The sequence below is a fragment of the Tyto alba genome, unplaced genomic scaffold (genome assembly GCF_018691265.1).
Source record: "Tyto alba isolate M040663 unplaced genomic scaffold, T.alba_DEE_v4.0 Super-Scaffold_17, whole genome shotgun sequence".
NCBI classification, from domain to species: Eukaryota; Metazoa; Chordata; class Aves; order Strigiformes; family Tytonidae; genus Tyto; species Tyto alba.
Window position 1 is genome coordinate 20896070 of NW_024881279.1, and position 19543 is coordinate 20915612.

Below are 19543 nucleotides of genomic sequence, written 5' to 3' on the forward strand. Positions count from 1 at the left end.
ATAGAGTTGATTATCCCTTACTAAAACTTAGGAGGAAGGAAGGAAGTAAAGGTCTGAGCAGAGAAATGTTAATGAAATTGTTATCCTCAGATAGCCCCTTTCCTGCTTGCAAGGCAGCCTACGCAAGTGTTTTGATAGCACAGGAGACTTTCCAGCCTAACAGGTGGTGTAAAGGAAAGAGCTAAGCTGAGCAAGTTGATTTGTACACTAACTGTTCTCAAGCCTGAAAAAAACTGCTCACATTTGGGGACTCTTCAACCACTAATGGATTTCGGGGTTATCCAAGGTTACTTATTTCTGTGAAACTTGGGCCTCAGTAGCATACACTTTTGGGCTTTGCAGTCGCACATGGAAACATTCTTCTGCCACGCATTTCCCAACTTGCTGTTGGGGCAGATTTTCAGCTTTTTTGTGGTAGTGAGTTTACCAGTTTGCTGTACCGAGGCAGCCGGAGTGGAGGTGGTTTGGTGACACTGCGCTTTGACTCCAGATCAGGTCAGATTGTGCTCATCAGTGGCTTGGAGGGAGCAAAGGGCTTTTAACTCTGGTGTCAAATCCCTGCTTTGTAAGAGATTATAAAGATCAGAGGACTGGAAAGGCTTGTACCTAGGCAAAGTATTTGAGAGGGTGGGTAGACACAGCAAGGGACACAGCATGGCGCTCTGATCATTGCTCAAACCTCTGCGCACTGGTTTTAGCAAGTAGTGTCCAAAGGAGAGTAATTTCCACCTTACCTTTAAGAAAAAGGGGTGGGGAAAATTAAAGGAGAGAATAATAATTTATTTTTTCAACATGTTTTGTAAATAGGGTTGAAGTGCAGGCGCTTTATGTAGGTCTAAAAAAAGAGGATTATGTCCTGTTCCCTAATATAGAGCCTGAAAACTGCACGAGTCTAGTGCGGAAATACTAGTTTTGTAAACAGGCAAGCATTTTAGAAAGTATTAGATTTCTTTCCCTCGGGGAGGCACAGGGCTCTGTGGTTTCCCCAGGTCGGCTGGCGTCCCCTGAGGGATCTTCGGGAGCCCTCCAGGCGCCGCAGCTTCCTCGCCTGGTAATGCTCCCTGGGGCCTTTTCCCTCCCGGCCGCCGTGCCCTCCCCCTGTTTGGGGAACTCCCTTCCCGCCCGGAGCCCGCGCCGCCGCTATCGGAACCAGCGCCACAAGATGGAGGCTGGCTCTGCGCGGCAGGGCCGCGCGTCCCGGCGTGCCCCGCGCCGCCGCCACCGCCGCGCGAAATGGCAGCCGGGCGGGACTACAGCTCCCGGCATGCCCGGCAGCGGCGGGACTACGCGTCCCGGCATGCAGCGCGCCGCCTTAGCTCTCTGCCACCGCCCCCCCCACCACCACCTCCGCCAGCGCTGCCGGCCGCCGCTTCCGGGGGAGGAGAGGGCGGTGTCTATGAGGTCGCGCAGGTAGCGGAAGTGAGGTCACGTCCGGCGGGCTGCGGCGCTGGGAGGGGAGCGGAGCGGCGGGCGCGGAGCGGGGCCGGGCCGGGAGCGGGCGAGGCGGCGGAGCAGCTCGGAGCCGGCGTGCGCACCCGCGGCGCTTCCCTCTGCGCGCAGGTGAGGCGGCGCGGCGGGGGGCGGAGGGACGCAGCCCCGGTTCTCCCCCGCAGCGGGAGCGGGGCGAGGGGGGGGGGCGGGGGGAGGCGCGGGGGGGGCCGCCCCCTCCCCTGAGGCAGCGTCGGGCCGCGGCCCAGCCCCGTTCCCCCGCTGCGGCCGCGGCGGGGCCGCCCCGTGGCGCTCGGCTTTGTTGTCTGCAGCTCCATCCGGGTCCTGCCGGGGGGGGCGCGCTCCGGCGGCGCGGAGCCTGCCGGGACGGAGACCCCGCCGCGGGGGCGGCCCTTGTGGGCGAACAAAGCGGGGGGGGGGGGGGGGGGGGGAGCGGCCCGGTTTGGCTGGGAAAGCCGGTCACCGCCGCTGCCCGGCAGCCTCGCCCGCCTCCCGCCGCAGCCCCAGCGGCTCCGCGGGTGTCGGCGCTCGCCGTCCCCGAAAACGCCCGGCGCCGAGAGCGATGCCCTGGGGAGCAAACCCTGGCTCCCCCCAGGAGGTTCCGTTAGCCGAGGGGCCCGCCTGGCTCCCGGGGTCTCCGCGCTTCGCAGCCGGCTTCGGATTTTCAGCGTCGGCGCTGGCGTGCTGTGTCAATGAGTCGGCTGTTTTCAAGTCGACTCCAGCGCGATGCTTTGAAGTGTTTGTATCAGATACCATTGGCATCCCTCGTGGATTTGATTAAGAAATCTAGTTATTATACGGAGTGTAGTCAGTTTACTCTGCAACTGCTACTTGCTAATCTAATTAGATAACAAACTCGGCCAGTACTCCTGACTCACAAGAATAATCGCTAGTTAACAAACAAAATAACACCATCTTCTGCACAAGTTCCAGTTACTCCCCGGTGCACTAAAATACCTTTGCTTAAACTTCAGCTGCTACTAAAATCCTAACGTGCTGTTTGCTGTCCTGCATTGCTTTTGGGTGTTTGAAGCAAATATCTTAATTATTTCCCCTCCCCCCCCTTTTTTTTTTTTTTTTTTTATTAAGGGTAAGGACCTGGGTTCTGCTACATGGAATTGGACCCATTGACCTTATCTTCCAAAGTAGGCAGTAGATAATCTTTTTTCTGGTTAAGGTTTAAATACAAAATATTCAATCACAGACCTTTGGATTTTAATGATGGTTGATCTAGGGGTCTTCATTGCTATAAACACAGTAAAATTCAGAGAAACGGGTAAATTAATGGACCTTAGTGATGTTCTGGAGTAATAAGTTCCACTCTGCATATAGAAAAAAATTTCAGTTAACTGAAAGTCCTGTTCTTACAGGTTTTGTTATTTCTGACTTAATTCCTAAGATAAAAATCCTATTTTTTAGTGCCTTTCATTATGTACTTACACTGTTCTTCCTGCATCACCCCCCCTCCTCAGCAGAATCCCGAAATAATTTGGGGCTGAATCTCCAATCATATCACTGTGACAGAATTCTGTTCCTTAGCACTACTAATGTTCTATTTCCTGTTCAAGTGTAAGGAGCTTAGAGATCCTCTGCTTACCACCTACTCCCAGATGGAGAATGTATTATTTTTATTCATGATGGTAGTGTAGCCTGTCACCATGGCTTGTTTTCTGCAGCAGCCTTCTTAGATGGTGACTTTTTATAAGACTAAAGTGGTATTTGGCTCTGCTCAGAATGCCTGTAGCTCATGACTAAAAAGCCTGTACCTCATATCAGTGAAACGAGACTAATCTTGTCCTTGCAAACCTGGTTTGTATCCTGAAAGGGTGAAATGGGAAGCTCCCTATACAGTGTGTTTTATTACAAGTTGCAGAAAATGAAATTACAAGGAGTGCTGTGAGTAAGGGACTGGCCTGGGGCTTCCTAACTGTTCATGCAGGGTAAGTCTGTGTTGACATGTTTTCCTGTGGGAAAACATTAGCGGACTTAGGGTTTCGTCAGATAAACTTCAGATACTCAGGTTGAGCCTCAGATCTTTCTTGAAGATAATCATCCACATCGTCCTTGGGCAGTGATGGAAAAAGTTGTTTCAGTCCAAACATAAAACATTGCACTTTCCCTTCCTTGTAAAGCAAATAGCTTATATTCTACAGGAACACTTAAGAAATTGGAAAACTCGCCCATAATTCAACAAATAAACCTCTCAAGCTTTTACACAAACAAGTAGGGGTGTTTTAATTATTATTTTTGTCTTTAGGGACTTGTGTAGATGTTGTCTTCTTTGTACAGAAGTTGCCTGGAATTTGGCCTGCATACCTTATGCTGGTAATGCAGAGTTATTCACCTGTAGTGTGCAGAAAGCCCAGTGGAATATTAACATCAACAGTCGCTCCACCAAAAAAAAAAAAGTGAAACCGCATACCAGTTTAAAAAAAAATTAGGCTTTTTAGGCTCTGAGGTCTTTTATTTCTTTTAGTACATCCTGTTTGTTAGCTTCTGAACAGCTGAAGTTAACTTAAAGCAATTTCAAGCTTGAATTGGGTGTTAAATGCAATGTCTTTTCCTGTTTTATGTTAAACGCTGCCAGTAAGCCTTTGCAAGTTTATTTTGAAAGAACATCAAAAAGAACCTGTTCTCCCTTGCTAGAATACCCGGGTCCAGGTCTCATTTGTTGTACTTCCTAGGGAGCTAAAGTGACTTCCGTACTTGGGTTTGGCTTTGATTTAAAAAACTTTGAATAGAGCAAACCAGGCAAGTTCCTTTTTCTTTGTGCTTTTCTTAATTGATCATTTGGATGTGGCAGGCTTTTGACCTGGTATTATCAAGGATACATTTTGAACCAAAACTTGTGTTAATTCCATAGATAATGGGACCAACTGAAATGTAAAGAGAAAATATGAGCTGCTACGTGGTAAGACCTTGTACTCTAATAACAATGGAGGCTGTGTTTTGATATCCTCTTCTCCAAATATGTCATTTTTTGATATGCAGGCAGTGAATTAAAACATTGAGAATAAAATAAAAATATTTTCACTCACTGCTCCATTGTTTCATTGTGAATTTTTAGCACTGGAAAAACACGCAAGTTTGATTTTTTTTTTTGAGCTCGTTGCCTTGCATGCTTTGTATACCGTTATCAAAATGTTCAATACTGCCAGTATTAATATCTAAAACTACCCAGCTTTTCCAGTATTGATATCTGTACTTAAGCACAGTATAGGAAAACCAGCAGCATTATCTCATTTACGACACGAATAAGATTTTCAGTTACAACCTAGGAGGCTGTGAGCAGATGTGGGTCCCTGAACTCAGAGTTACAAGCTTCACACAGGGTTACGACCCTGATAGAAAGGCTGCAATACTGTTCATGTGACAACGATTCAGAGCAGGTGTGGGTTCTGTCCTGCCTTTAGATGTGGTTAGGTGGAACAAACGCTCTTGCCAACTGTACCTTCGTTCCTTGAGTGCAGGACGCTGCGGTGTCATGTATCGTGGACACGCAGAAATGCTGAGCGCTCCCCTGACGTGACTCAATCCATATTAATGAAGTGGGATGAGAGGCAAGCACGTACTGTCTTCCAGTGCCTTACGGTGTTCTCCTCACCTGTAGCTTCCCAATCAGTGGGCTTTTGCTAACGAAGCAGTTGTAAGAACTGTTGTGCCAGCTTGGCTCGGTGAGGACTTGGCGTGTCATGGTTTCTGCCTCACTCGTGAGGTTTCCCAGTGGTGAAATGGCTGTGAAAGTTGATTCATGTGATCATATGGAACATCCCATAACTGAATTTGGGTAGGCTAAAAGTCACACCAAAGTTTCCCTACCATGGACATCCTTGGATATTCCCCTGAAGTGTTGCCTGCTGCCTCTGAAACAGTATGGACACCGGGCGGTTCCTTTACAAGGGAGTTTGTTGAAATTCAGTTGGGAGCTTTGAAAGTATTTCGGAAAACAGATTTTCATTTTGTTTCTTGAACGTTGCCTTAAATATTTTCCTGCTGGCAAGTGCGCATGCTTTCTGGTTTTTTCCATCACTTTTCCTTGGCCTTGGTGCTTGGCATTTGCTGTGATTTGGTGAGGTTTAATTTGGGAAATCAATCTGTCCCTCAAATCCATGTATGATGGAAATGGTGTTTCTGATACTCTTTTTATTTGTTGTGATTAGCAGGGCTCCTCTGCTGCAGTCACAGTAAGGCTACCTGGAGCCTTCAGATGCAGGCGCAGCCTTCCTCCCCTTAGGCTGGGCTTATGCAGAAGCAGGGTGGGGAGCGAATCTGCACATCTTTAATTACTGCGTTTCTTAATTGCAGACTTCAAATCAAAGACGCAGCCATGAAAGATCCAAGTCGCAGCAGTACTAGCCCAAGCATCATCAGTGAAGATGTGATTATAAATGGTCATTCTCATGAAGATGACAATCCCTTTGCGGAGTACATGTGGATGGAAAATGAAGAGGAATTTAACAGGCAGGCAAGTCATTTCCCTCGATAAATGTTTTGTGGTGTGCTTTACCGTTTTCTAGCTGAAGGGAGAGGTGCTGTGGCTTAGCAACCAGGGTACAAGCCTGGAAATTCTTCAGAGACAGGGTTTTTAGATAGACTTGCTAGAATAATCCTGGGGAACAGACAGATCCGTTTCTCTGGCAATACTTACTTAGTTCCTGTAATTTTGGTGGAAATACGGGAAGTACAGCGTGTTCTGATGCATCCATTAATTCCCTACTTTGCCAGGAGGGAGGAAAAAAAAATACAGTTCACAGACTTTCTGTGGCACTTTGGAAGGGACGGCTCTTGCTAGGCTGCAGAGGTTTTACATGTGCAAACATGCTGGCTGTGGTAGTTCTGAACTGGATCCATCCAGGTGCATGCCTGTCTCGTCAACAGGGCTGTTGCTCCTAAGGGAGTTGGTGGCCGTAGCTGTTGGGTGACAGTCCTGTTTGTTACTTAATACTTAAGCATCTTAGAGCTGGCCTTTGCAATCAGGTTGGAAGGAAGCCTTAACTTCATCTTTCACCTTGCATCTGGGTGCCGTTTCCTCTCCTGTGGCGGCTGGGAACAGCCTACCTCTTTCCACCGCCCCTTTCTTAATCAAAACTCGATCTTTGTACTCAAGTAGCTGCTTTCTTTGCACTCCAGCCCGGTATGGCTGTGCTGAAGTCTGAGCTTCTGAAATAGGATACGTCTGTTGCTCTCTCTTTAGGGTGCCAGCAGGCCACAAAGCTAATCTGAAATTCAGGTTGCTTGCAAAATCTAAATTCTCTTGTGCGAACGCCAGGATGGTCTCGGTGTTGTTTCCTGTTTGGTGGGTTTTTCTTCTTGGGGAAAACTGTAGTTAGCATACAGGATGTGTAGTTCTTGGGAAAAAAGCTGAGAGTTGTATCATGAATAAGCTGTTTTTCAGGTACGGACTCCATTTTCAGAGAAGAGGAAAGGTGGGAACATGAGGGGAAAATGGTCTGAATAAGCAGACACTGTGTGGCAGCCTGGTCGCCTGCCGCTGCAGGCAGATCTCTCTGTGGGAACCTGAACAAGTTAAACTTGGGCTGGAAAACACAAACAGGCAATATTAGTTTCAAGACATTTGGGGGATTAAACGTTATTTAGTACTTCTGGAGCTGCCATCCGGTAGGCATACATCCATGTAACAGAAAACCTGAAGCCGGGCAACCCCTGCTGTAATACCAGCTCGTGGCTGCGTGCCCACAGCTGCCTTTTACCCACACGCAGGATGGAGGCAGTGCCTCACAGGAAGGATTGATTGGAGGCTGCTGTCCTTGCTGGAGCCCTTTAGTGGGGAAATTACTAGGACAGTGTTTTGTGCAGGGTTTGAATTGTCTGGACGGTGGCTTAGAGCAGATGGTGATGAGTCCCTGTTCCCCAAAGCTGTGCGTCTTGAGCACCAAGTGAGCTGGTGAGTGTGTTTGCCCCAAGCACAGGGGACCTAGATTTTACAGGAATCCTGAACTCCGGTGTCAACTTTTTAGATTTGGTATTTGTGGTATGTAATGTAATTTATATTTTAGGCTTGAGCGTGTTTGATTTCAAAGTGGAGGATAGATAGGAAAACTTGTTTGGGCTTCCATTGAGTGAACTTTTAAATCTGTCCTGAATTATTTTTCCACTCCCTTATATCTGGCAAGTCATTCACACCAGCTTCCATTTCCCTGCTTTCCACTCCTAAGTACTGCGATGCAGAACATGGAAAATTTGTCAGGATGAACTCCCTCTAACTTGTTTACTGAACAACCAAGCATACCTTTCCTTTAATCTTTGCAATGCATGTCAGTTCTGCATCAGTTGATTTGTCCTGCTTATAGTGCAGCAGGTCAGCATTCTTAACGACTGCTAAGATTGTGGAGTTCCTTAGGAGAACTACATTGGGAGAACGCATAATCTACACCTGAGGAGATGCAGCTTGTTCCAAGTGACAGGCAGGGGTTCTTTTTTTGCCCTCCCCCCCCCCCCCCCCCAAGTCTTGCAGAACACTTTCCTAGGGCGTGTGCCTGGCTGCATGTGTTGTCCCTGATTGCCTTCCTCGTACTTGCAGTGAGTTCAGTCCAGACTAGTTGGTACAACTGAAATTTTCACTTGAAACCCGCGTTTTCCTTCTTGAGCTCGTTAAGAGCTGCAAAGAAAACAGCTAGGGTTTGGGGGAGGAGGGTTCTCCTGCTATTCCCTTTCAACTGCAGCCCAGGTTCCTGGGCCTTTTCCACAGACAAAGCACTTTCCTACATTAAAAAATCAAAGCTGCTTGCCTTCCTGCAGCACAAGTGTGGTGTTTTGCTCTAAGTCCTATTGCACAGCTACAAAGGTCAGCTAAGTGCACAAACCTTGGAATGAAGACTCAAGCTCTCAGTAAATTTGTTGATGGAGCGGTTTCTTCTCGTTGTATAGATTGAAGAGGAGTTGTGGGAAGAAGAATTCATTGAGCGCTGTTTCCAGGAGATGCTGGAGGAAGAGGAGGAACACGAATGGTTTATTCCAGCCCGTGATCTCCCACAAACAATGGATCAAATCCAGGACCAGTTCAATGACCTTGTTATCAGTGACAGCTCATCACTGGAGGATCTGGTGGTAAATTCAGTTTCTCATCATATTTTAAGATCTTGACATCTCTCTTTGTTCGAGGCTGATTTTTGTTGCTATAATGGCAAGAGAAAAATCCTTTACACGTAGGCTCTTAAACTGTGCCTGGCTCTGGTGGAGGGGGAGATGTGGGACGGTTGGGTAAGGATGTTTCCTTGAGTGACGTGATGTGGTTTTCCTCAGTGGTTTTCTTTGTAACCACATGGTGCCTTTCCTAGCCCACGCCATAAATTCGAGTGGCTTTGGGTATGCGTTCTGTGTTACAAAAGAAAGGCAGGGAGCAAAGCGCGCTGACCCTGTGAAGTGCCATTCGGTGACAGGACTGCAAAAGCAAAAATCGGCATCTGTTACGTGTTGGTAGGTACGAGCCACGTTCTGAGGTCTGGTTTGGGTTGTGAAAACCACAGCAGATCTCTTGGTAGGAATTCTAAGGAAGGGGAAGGCAGCTAAACTATGATTATTTCCGTCTTTCTCTCTGTATGACTATTGTCCAGAGCTTAACTGAAAGGGAGGTATGTACATATTTTCCCTAATAAAATACAAAGTTACTGATACAGAGTGCAGAAACCACTGTTGTGTCACACAACTGCTGTGAAGTTCAGGTGCAAGCCCCTACTTTTCCAGGCTTAAGCAGCTGCAGGCAGCAGTTTTAGACTCAATTAGGAATGCAAAAGCTTAATCCTCCATTCTTTTACGAAAAAGAGCTCATTTTGGAAATCCTGGCTGCCCACCTATAACTGTAGGACATTGCAGAGCAGCGGCTTGCCAAGCATGAGGACAGGGTAGTCACAGACATAGAAAAGTAAAAAATCAATACAGTGCTCATACACGTTAAATTCCCAGAAGTGGCTTAAGTTCCTGGAACAAGTCTTGTCTTGCTTAAATAAGCAAGATCTAAACCTCATGGCACGTTTTAACAGCTCAACTTCAGAAAAAGCTATTTCAGCGTTAAGTGAAGTTGCTGTATTTGATGCATGCCTGTGGTTTTCTTGTTTCTTATTCCCTGAGCCGTCATCTGACTGAGGCGCCCAGGTGGTGCTAAGGAAGGATGGCTAATTCGGGTACTAGCACAGAGGAGTGGGACTTTCTAGTGATTATGGAGACTTCTGGTATACACAAAAACCCTGTTACGTGCCCGACTGTTACTCTAAATCTGTAAACCCTTCCTAATGCTGTCTGTCTAGAATTGTACTCAGGGTGAAAATGGAAGATGAAAATAATGATTCAACTAGACTCCTGTTTTTCCTTTCCTCAGGTCAAGAGTAATCTGAATCCAAACGCAAAGGAGTTTGTTCCTGGGGTGAAGTACTTAAATATTTGAGTAGACTGGGCCCTCTCTTGGTGGATGTAGCACAATTTCCACACTGTGAAGCCAGTATTAGAAGATTTAATTGTAAAAGCTCTCTCTTCTTGTCACTGTGTTACACTTATGCATTGCCAAAGTTTTGTTAGTCTTGCATGCTCAATAAAAGTGCTGAGACTGTTATTAAGTAAATCTGTCAAAAGTTTAATGGAAACATAATTGGGCCCTGGCTCTCTGCAAAGGAGGCGGTGAGGTAAGAAGCACCAGTCAAGTTGAGACAAAGTACCACGTTTATAAAACCTTCTGCAGACTCTGTCTTTTTAAATAGGACTTGGAATTTGCTAAGGATGGTCTGTTTTTAACAAAAGATGTGTTAACTGGTGCTAGTTTGCACCTGATAATGCCTTAACTTAAAAATGAAAGCAAGGAGATCTGATTGTTATGCAAATTAGCTAACTTTCCTTTGAAATACCAGTATTGTTACTAATGTTAATTTTTCCCCTTAAAAAACTTCATGCTCCTTATAAGCAGCATGAGCTTTAACAGAAATTTTACAGACCTGTACAGAGTCGTAGATCTCAGCTACTGAACTAACACCCAGGCGATTGGAAGGAAGAAATTCCCTGTACTTTACAGTGTGTTATCATGTTAGAAACGTTCACTTCCTGATTATGTTCAAGGAGATGTGAGTTTCATCACAATTTCTTCCAAGAACCCAGATGCGTACATAGCACTGCCTATGTAACTTTTAGCATACAACTTTATTATAGCTGGATTTAACTGAGAAAACCCTAGCATTAGTGATTTGAGTGGTGCTTTTCCCTTGCTTTGTTTAATCATCACTACACAATAGTCTACAGCACAACAACTTTTTTTTTTTTTTTTAATAAAGCTAGAACAGTTTTGGCTTCTTAAACTTCATATTCGGGTAGGTTAAGCTGCCATACGTGTTCAGTGTGAATAGTGTTTAAGTTGAAAATATTGTAAAAAAATTATATTTTTTCAAAAATATTTAAAAAAATAAATAATAGTAGAACTGATGTGGTGGCCGTCTCATGAATATGCATCTCACATGGAAGCTCATTTGGCAGCGTGCAGAGGGAAGGGCTGACATTAGGGGCAGGGTGCCTGTAAGGCTGTTTGTAACACCACGGCCCAAAACTGGGACGCCGACTGCTCCTTTGTGTCTTTCCTCCCGCTTTAGGCGCTTGCCTGGGCAGGTTTCCCTTCCTTCTCCCTGACGCCGATCGGCCGGGCAGTGCCCGTTACCAGCCGGAGCCTGGGGACCGGCTCTGTGGCGGCCGCAGCACCGGCCTCTGGCAGCCCTCCCTCCCCTGCCACGCATCTGCTCATGCTGTTAATACTTTTTTTTTTTTTAAGCTCCAATTAAACCAAATGGAAACATTTCAGAAATGAGGCAGTACTGCAGGATGGGAAGGGTGAGACAAAGCCTTGACTGCAGGTGTTGCCCTACAGCATAACCACGTCGCTGCGCCGGGTGGAGGAACCCCTTTTGGAGGAATCCGATCAGGCCACTTCATTTTGCTGTTGCTCTGCGAAATGCTAATTGCAATTATCCCAGGCTCTTTACGGAGCGTTACCTTCCCCTTTCCTAACCCAAGATTGGGTCTTCCTAGAAGCGGCAAAACTACCCTGGTGTTTCCACTGACTTGGAGGTAGCTCAGACTCGAGCACCTAAAGGCAGAAGGTCAGGAAGTAACATTATTTTTAATATATTTTTAGCTGGAGGGGGAGTTTCACCAGAGGACCCCTGCACGCCTGGCAGCGGTTGCTCGTGGGTGAGCTTCCTCTGGGCCGTTGGCTCGGGGTGACTGGCAGCTGAACGCTGCTGCTGGAGCCAGCTGCTCCTGAAACCGCGACATCGTTCCGTTGCTTTGCAATTTTTTCCCAGCCGTATCCCAGCCCTAACACCGGGAGGTTTCTTGAGGATGTGAACTTCCCTGCTAGGACGGAGATGCCCTTCTCCATCGCGTGTGCTTGGCGCTTGTGGCTAAAACAGAGTTGATGGCACACTGGTGTTTTTACCCGCTGCTGAAGGGCACTTGCACAGCGTGGGGGCCGGCTCTGCTCTCGCTCTGGCCCCAGCGAGTAGGCTGGGGGCGGGTGAGAAGCTGGGAGGGGACACAGCTGACCAAAAGGGTGTTGCACCCCTCGAAACATCATGCTCAGCAGCAAAACTGGGACAGCAGAAGAAGAGAGGGGGCTCCTCCGCTGCTCAGAGCCTGGCCGGGGAATCGCTGTGCTCGCGGGAGGCGGCCAGTGATTGCGTTTGCATCCCTCGGGGGTTTTCGGTGGTATTTCCCCCACTCCCACTTCACTTATTAAACTGTCCCTGTCTCAGCCCAGGGGTTTTCTCACTTCTGCTCTTCCCGCCCGGGATGGGGAGCGGGCGCGTGGCCGTGCCCCCGCGGGCTTCGACTTCTGTTTTGGTGCTCAGCCCAAGCCCAGAAACGGGCGTTGACTTGCCGCGCTCCGCGCCCGCTGCTGGAAAACCCGGCCGGCTGCACGGGGCAGCACCTCGCCGGAGCCGCCGGGGTGAAGCCTCTGCCCGCAGCAGGACGGGTTTGCTGAGGGCTCGTGCTGAACCGCCCCTCCCGCTGCACCGGGGTTCGGGCTGGAGCCCCCCCCCGCCCCCCCAAATGAAATCCAGACGGATGAAATCAGGCGGGTCTGCACGTTGGGCAGCCCGGGAGGGAAAGCTGCTGAAGCCTTCGCGACGCTGAAGGGGTGAGAGAACAGGGCGAGACGCAGCGAAGACACTAGTAGGGCGAGTGGGCTTGAATTTTTTTACGCTATCATTATTTTTAATGTATGATCTCAAAATATCCATCCTAACGCTGGTCTGGAGTCTGTAGCCCACACAGAGCCCGCTTCAGCCGCCGGGTAACTGGGGGCACAGTGTGAAGATTTGTTAGCCTGGATGGAAGTTTGTGGCCCTGGGGACTCTGGCTGGCTCCGCTGGTGGCTAGCTAGCTTCAGCAAGTGGCTAACGAGCTTCAGCAAGCGTTGATCAAGTCTCAACCAGCTAAAGCCTGAGGTGGAGCAGTGACACTGGGGGGGGGGGGGGGGGGTCCCCAGGCCGCTACCCTGGGAGCTCAGGATGTCCCCGCGGGGCAACTTTGAGTTTCCCCGGCCCGGTGTTCCAGATGAGCACCAGAAGCCTTGGCTTTGGGCTCGGCGGGTGCTACCGAGCTCCGACAGCACCGGGTGGGAGCTCAGCTCGGGCGCCGCGAGCCCTCCCCTCGCTCAGACCTTGGTGCAGATGGAGAGCCCGTCTGCGCCGGCCGCCGCCGCCGCGCCGCCGCCCCCCGCCCGGGCCTTAAACCCCGTGAACGCCGGGCAGATGGGCACGTGCTTCAGCCACCGGCTCCTCCTCACCGCCCTCATCCCGAAGGGGAAGTCGTAGCTCCTCAGGCTGGCGTGTGCCGCGCTGTCCGAGTGCGCGCCCGCCTTCCACTGCACCAGCCCTCGCTCCTCCTGCGTCCCTGCGGCCCCCAGCACCGTGTCGGCCGAGCCCCCGGGCCCCTCGCCCTGCCATCCCCCCCTCTCGCAGCTCCGAACCAAAGCGAAGCTGCCTCCGAACCCCCCGCCTGCTTCCTCCCACAGGCTCCACGCCCTTTCGTTACCCGGGATGGTGTTGTCCAGGAGGAAGGCGATGGTTCCCCCGACGAACATCTCCGTCGTGAGCAGCACCGTCAGGATCTGGTCCAGCTCGGGGACACCTGTGAGAGAGCGGGGAACTGAGCCAGAGCGTGCTGCGATGAGCTGGATTTGCCAAATGAATCGGTGCGTGGGCAAGCGCCCGCGGGATCTGCCCTCCTCTCTCTCCCTAAACGCCCCAAATCGGGGCTTTTCGTGGCGGGTGGGCACCTGTGTTAATGGCCTTGGGGTGGGAATCCAGGTAATTTGGCAGCGTCAGCCCAAAGAACATGGCGAAGCCCAGCACGAAGAGGTTGCGGGAGGAGTTCATGTCGACGAACTGCAGGTTGGAGAGGCCGACGGCCGTGATCATGCCTGCCGGCAGAGACGGTGGCGGCGGCGTTGCAGGCGGGCAGAGATGCCCCTGCTGCTGCTGCTGCCGCCAGCACCGGGCTGGGCCGCCCGCGAGGGCACCCAGGGGCGTTCACGCGCGGCCGCTGTTCCACCCCAAAAACCCCAAAGCATGCCCTGCCTCCCTTGGGCTCGCCAGCCCCCGAATCTCCGGGGAAGTGGCGCGGGGCTGAGGGTAACAGCGCTCCAGGTCTGAGGGGCGGCCGCGGCGAGGTTACCGAATAAGGTGCAGAACATCCCGCCGAGGATGGGGTCGGGCAGGGAGGCGAACAGCGCCGTGAACTTGCCGATGGTCCCCAGCACGAGCATGATCCCGGCCCCGTACTGTATCACCCTCCTGCTCCCCACCTGCACGGAGACACTGGCAGCGGGTGACAGCTCCCGGCCCCCCCGCCCCGGCCGAACCGGGACCCCCCCCCTCTCCCCAGCCCCCGGTACCTTCGTGATGCCCAGGACGCCGATGTTGGGGCTGGAGGAGGTGGAGCCGTTGCCGGTTCCCAGCAGCCCCGCGATGATGCAGGAGATGCCTTCGGTGAAAATGCCCCTGGGGAGCAACGTGAACGGGCTGCTCCCCACCGCCGCTCCCCTGCAGCATCCCTACCCGGGGATGCCACAGCGTGGGCAGGGGACTGGGGATGGGGGGGGGGGGGGGGGAAAGTTGGGGAACGGGGGAGGAGGCTGTACCTGTTAATGGCGTGCACAGGGGGAGGGGGGGCTCCTGCCAGCCGGGCGCAGGAGTAGTAGTCCCCGATGGACTCGATGATGCCCGCCAGCGTGGCGCTGAACATGCCCAGCACGGCTGCCGAGGTCACCGTGGGCAGACCCCACTGGCCTGCCCAGGGCGGGGAGGGCAGAGCGGGGTGTCGGGGGGGTGGGGTGGGGTGGGTCACCCCGGGACTTGGCCCCTTTGGTGCTCACTGGTGCCGCTTTGGGCCCCCCCCCACCCCGGGTCCAACCCAGCCCTGGCGACGCTGTGCCAGGTCCCCGCATCCCCCAAGGCGATGGGGTACGGGGGGGGGGACCCACGCGCCGTGGGGCTGCCTGGCACTCACAGGGGTAGGGGAGCCGAAACCAGGGTGCCACGGACAGGATTTCCCCCCGAGCATCCGTCCTGGCCTTGTAGCCGTACGCCTCGGGCTGGCTGGGGAAGACGTCGGTGCACGTCAGCACGTAGCAGAGCAGCCACACCACCATGATGGCCAAGATGATCTGCGGGGACAGAGTCCAGGGAGGCACCCCGGCATTGCTTGCAAGCCCAGGCGTGGGAAAAGAGGAGGGGGGAAGGATTTTTGGGATGCCCCAGAACCCGACAGCTCTCAGCCAGTCCCTACCGGGAACATCTTGAAGATCTGGACGCGGAATAAGACAAAGCCACTGCCCCACCGGTAGCCGGGCAGGCAGACGGTGACGTGCCGCAGGTACTGGGCGAACAGGATGATCAGGAAGATTGTGCTGGGGAGAGACGAGGTCCCTCGTGCCCCTGCATCCTCCTGGCTCCACGGGGGGATGCCCCTACCCCCCCTCTTTCCCCGCCCTGTCCCTGTGCCATACAGCGTGGCGATGCCCCAGTGGGAGCCGGCCCGCTCGCCGGCCGCCTGGAAGACGGAGAGCCCGATGAGGGAGATGGTGGGGGTGACGGTCAGCGGCCCGATGTAGCTGAGCAGCGCCCCGGGGAGCCCCAGTAGCCCGATGGCCACCTCCACCAGGCTGGACACCACGATGGCCCCCTGGATCTGCAGAGCAGGAAGGGGGGGTGGGGGGTGGGGGTGGGCGGGGAGAAGGCTCAGTACCAAAATCCCACCGGGGATTTTGGGGTTCCCCCCCCTCCCAGGGGGGGTGGCAGCAGGGCGTACCTCTCGCATGCGGGGCTGCCAGATGTGGGAGGTGTTGAGCGGCAGCGACCAGTTGCCGTAGATCTGCTCTGGGGATGGAGGGGGGGTGAGGTGGTCCGGGGGGGGGGGGGAGGGAGCAGCCAGACCCCCCCAGACCCCCTGCACCCCCTCTGCCCTCACCTTCAGGCGGGCATTGCCACTTCTCCAGGGCCAGGATGGCTTTGGCGGGGACGAGGAAGGCCAGCGCGCTCGCCTGGAAGAGGGGCAGCCTGGGGGGGACGAGAGGGGACACCTGCACCAGTCTGGGGATGGGCTGGGGGGGGGTCCCCGCCGATGGCTACGGCTCTACCTGATGCCCACAGTGGTCTGGATGAGGGTGGTGATGCCGACGCAGGTGAAGATGGTGCCGATGAGGTAGCTGACGGTGAGCTGGTCCTTGCCCACGCACAGGCTCTCGGCCAGCAGGAAGGGGACGGCAATGGTGCCGCTGAAGCAGGTTAGGTAGTGCTGGGGGGGGACGGGGGGGACCGGGGCTCAGCAGGGCTGGGTTGCTGTGGGGTGCCCCCCACGCCGCTGTGGGCTCTGCTGATGGGGGTGGGGGTTTCCCTCTATCCCTCTTCCAGGCGGTACCTGGAAGCCGAGCAGGATGCAGAGGTACCAGGGGGGCACGTCCTCGATCCTGTAGAGCATGTCCATCTCCGGCCGGGGGGGCCCGGTGCCCAGCCCGGCCTCCTGGGGTGCAGGGGCACAGCTCAACCCCAGCTCGCCCTGGGGGGGGGGGCGGGGGGGGGGGCTGGAGACACCCCACGCTGTCCCCAGGGGACCCCCTGCACCCTCAGGGATGGGGAGGGGTCCCGGCTGGCTGGGCTCCGTCCGATGGTGCGTTACAGAAGCACTTGGGGCGGGCGCCGTGCTGCCCGTGGGGGTGCCCCGGTACTCACCCTGCCCGCCGCAGGCAGCTCCTTCCCGGGGGGTTGCGGGGGGCCGGCGGGGGCGAGAGCCAAATTCCCGTTCTGGCAGCAAGGGTGGGGCGGGAGCCGGATCAGTGTTGTCCCGGGTGTCCCATGGGAACAGGGCTGGGCTCTGCCCCCGGGGATGCACGGGCCACTGGGCCACGGCTTGGCACGTGCGGCTGGTCAGCCCCACCCTGTGCCAGCTCTGACCCCCGAGAGGGGTCTGGGCTCCAAAACCCACTGGTCCCTTATGGTGATGTCCCCAAGGGAGGGTTTGTCCCCAGGGGAGGATGGAGGAGGGGGGGCCCCACTGCCTCGGGGGCGCTGGGAAGGATGGCACAGCCACAGCATCCCAGCATGTCCCCTTGGTCCTGGGCAGTCCCCAAGCTCACCCCATCCTTTGCCAGCCCCGGCTGGGCAGCACTGGGGTCAGTGTCACCCCCTCCTCCCTCCCCACCGCTCCGGGATACAGCCGAGGAGGGGACGGGGGTGGGAACAGGGACGGAGGCTGCGTTCACCTGGGGCTGAGCCAGGTCTCCCGAGCGGGTCCCCATCCTCCGGCGACGCGGCCCCGGCGGCGATGTCACTGCGCGGGGGATTTTATGGCCGTGGGAAGGACTTTAGTCACCGCGCGGGCCGTGGTGCGGGGTGGCAGGCTGGGAGGCGGCCATTGGCTACCGGTTGTGAAACCGGGGAGTGCTGCCCCTGGGACAGATCAGCTATTAACTCCTTTAATTAGGGCTGGCACCACCGGCGGGGCCGGGGTGTGAGCGCGGCGGTGGTAAAACATTAGAGCCGGCGGGTTACAGAGTAATTCCCGGCTGGCGGGGGGTCTGGCGGTGCGGGGCACCGGCCGCTGTTGGCATCCCCCCCCCCCCTTGCCCCTGGGCACAGCCGGGCTGGGCGTCGAGGCGCAGTCGCGACGCCGGTGACGGGCGACACCGGGAAGGCGCCCACCTCCCGGCACGTGTTGGCTCTCGCTGGGGACGAAGTCGGCTCCGAAGGTCGCCGGGGCATTAAGCATTAACCTCGCCGGGGCTACAGCTCGTTCTGCAGCGCCTTGGGGGGGGCCGGCCCCCCGGCCTTGCCGCCGGCGCAGGCCCCCTTCTCCCCGTGGCACAGCAGCTCCCGCAGCGCGGCCGGACCCCGACGGTGCGCCCCGTAGATCTGCGCCTCTCCCCGCTCGCCCACGTAGCCGTGGCACATCTTGGAGAGCCTGTGAGGAGCCGGGTGTGGGGCTGAGCTGCATCCCTCTGCCGTGGCAGTGAGGGGATGGTGCCTGCCCCCCCCCCCCCCCAGCCCCTCGCATTCCCAATTCCTCCCCCCTCGACTTACCTGCCCGGCCAGGGTCCCCCCGTCACCATCACGCTCATGGGCTCCTGCCTCGGCATCCCCGGCCCCGCCAGCCGCTTCTCCCCATCCAGCTCCTGCACCCCGTAGCTGCGGGGAGAGGCAGAGTTTGGGGAAACCCCGGTCCCCCCTGTCGCTGGGGACACTCCTGTCACCGGGGACACCCCCATCCTCGGGGACACCCCCATCCCCGGGGACACCCCCATCCTCGGGGACACCCCGCTTACCTCTCCCAGCCCTGCGAGCAGCTCCGCTCCAGCACCTCCACGTAGTCAGACTCGCTCAGCGCCTTCCTGCCCACCTTCCCCTCCGCCCTGTGCAGCTGCTCCTCAATCTGGGGTGAAAAAAGGCAGAAACCGGCCTGTGAGCATGGCGGCCTTCCCGTGACCCTGCTCTGCTGCGTGGGGAGGGGGGGGGAGCAGGAAAACGGGGTCCACACCCCCATCCTTGTGGCTCTGGCAGCTGAAGCCCTTTTGCACAGGGTGGTGGACCCAGGAGTAGCTTCAAGGAGGCTCGCTGGCCCCAAAAGGGCTTTTTTGGGGGGGGGGGGGCGATGGGGGGGGGCAACCATCAACAGGGTGCCCCAGGGGAGCAGAGAGCATCTCCCCAGGCCGGAGCACCCCCGCGAGGGCTCCCACCGCTGGTTTCGGGGTGCCGTCTCCCCGATTCCCACCTGGAAGGCGATGGCGTGGCAGGCGTCGCAGCGCAGGGATTCGGGCATGTGGGGCGAGAGCCGCTCCTCGGGGCTGAGCTGGGGCGCGGGGATGGAGCGGTCCAGGGCGGCGGGGGGGCCCCCGCACATCTCCTCGGCCCCCATCCCTGCCAGCAGGCTCAGGACCAGCCACGCCGCCAGCGCCGGCCGCATCCTGCCACGATGCCGAAAGCGCTGGGGCGGAGGCGCGGGGTGGCTATAAACCCCCCCCAACCCCCCCCCCCCCCCCGGGGCTGGTGAGCGGGTGCTGAGGCGCGTCTGACGCACCTGCATCCGGCTGAGGCGGCCCCGGCCATCCCCGGGGTGTCGGGGCGGTGAGGGGGCGGGGAGTGGGGTGCGCATGGGGTGTCCCTAACCGAGAGCCCCCTCTCCGGGAGGTTGTTGGTTTCATTCAGTCCTATAACACCTGACCCCTCCTCCTCAACCCAAATCCTCCCCGGGGGGGGACGTGGACCTACCTGGGGCTCAGCTGGGGTTTGGGGTTCAGGGCTGGAGGAGTTTGGGGTTCAGGGCTGGAGTTTGGGGTTCAGGGCTGGAGGAATTTGGGGTTCAGGACTGGGGTTTGGGGTTCAGGGCTGGAATTTGGGGTTCAGGGATGAGGTTTGGGGTTCAGGGCTGGAGGAGTTTGGGGCTCAGGGCTGGAGTTTGGGGTTCAGGGCTGGGGTTTGGGGTTCAGGGCTGGAGGAGTTTGGGGTTCAGGGCTGGAGTTTGGGGTTCAGGGCTGGAGGAATTTGGGGTTCAGGACTGGGGTTTGGGGTTCAGGGCTGGAATTTGGGGTTCAGGGCTGGAGGAG

The 19543-nt window shown here is 55.3% G+C and overlaps 3 protein-coding genes across 3 annotated transcripts; 1 reads left to right on the forward strand and 2 right to left on the reverse strand.

Moving 5' to 3' along the window:
* The first annotated feature begins 1411 nt into the window (after window positions 1-1411).
* On the forward strand, window positions 1412-10872 carry PAIP2 (poly(A) binding protein interacting protein 2). The gene is made up of 4 exons (XM_042790223.1): window positions 1412-1560; window positions 5755-5914; window positions 8338-8517; window positions 9785-10872. Exons 2-4 carry the CDS (start codon window positions 5777-5779, stop codon window positions 9848-9850), a joined length of 384 nt encoding a protein of 127 aa, XP_042646157.1. The 5' UTR covers window positions 1412-1560; window positions 5755-5776; the 3' UTR covers window positions 9851-10872.
* A 1763-nt stretch (window positions 10873-12635) lies between these two features.
* Window positions 12636-17374, reverse strand: SLC23A1 (solute carrier family 23 member 1). Its single transcript, XM_042790469.1, is given in 17 exon segments — window positions 12636-13338; window positions 13480-13575; window positions 13724-13867; window positions 14122-14251; window positions 14342-14447; window positions 14588-14735; window positions 14956-15112; window positions 15235-15355; window positions 15455-15636; window positions 15757-15824; window positions 15916-16004; window positions 16085-16242; window positions 16366-16467; window positions 16677-16748; window positions 17207-17286; window positions 17289-17332; window positions 17334-17374. Coding segments are annotated over 17 exon segments (1962 nt in total). The 5' UTR covers window positions 17360-17374; the 3' UTR covers window positions 12636-13099.
* Window positions 17375-17405: 31 nt separating this feature from the next.
* Window positions 17406-18944, reverse strand: MZB1 (marginal zone B and B1 cell specific protein). Its single transcript, XM_042790470.1, has 4 exons — window positions 18712-18944; window positions 18266-18372; window positions 18024-18128; window positions 17406-17904 (listed from the first exon to the last, which is right to left on the reverse strand). Exons 1-4 carry the CDS (start codon window positions 18901-18903, stop codon window positions 17727-17729), a joined length of 582 nt encoding a protein of 193 aa, XP_042646404.1. The 5' UTR covers window positions 18904-18944; the 3' UTR covers window positions 17406-17726.
* Window positions 18945-19543: the final 599 nt, after the last annotated feature.

Coding starts and splice junctions, on each gene's coding strand:
- PAIP2 (XM_042790223.1), top strand. CDS start 5,777: ATGAAAGATCCAAGTCGCAGCAGTACTAGCCCAAGCATCATCAGTGAA. Junction 5,915..8,337: donor AAGAGGAATTTAACAGGCAG/GCAAGTCATTTC, acceptor CTCGTTGTATAG/ATTGAAGAGGAGTTGTGGGA. Junction 8,518..9,784: donor CATCACTGGAGGATCTGGTG/GTAAATTCAGTT, acceptor TCCTTTCCTCAG/GTCAAGAGTAATCTGAATCC.
- MZB1 (XM_042790470.1), bottom strand. CDS start 18,903: ATGCGGCCGGCGCTGGCGGCGTGGCTGGTCCTGAGCCTGCTGGCAGGG. Junction 18,373..18,711: donor GCCACGCCATCGCCTTCCAG/GTGGGAATCGGG, acceptor TTTTCACCCCAG/ATTGAGGAGCAGCTGCACAG. Junction 17,905..18,023: donor GGGGGACCCTGGCCGGGCAG/GTAAGTCGAGGG, acceptor GGCTCCTCACAG/GCTCTCCAAGATGTGCCACG.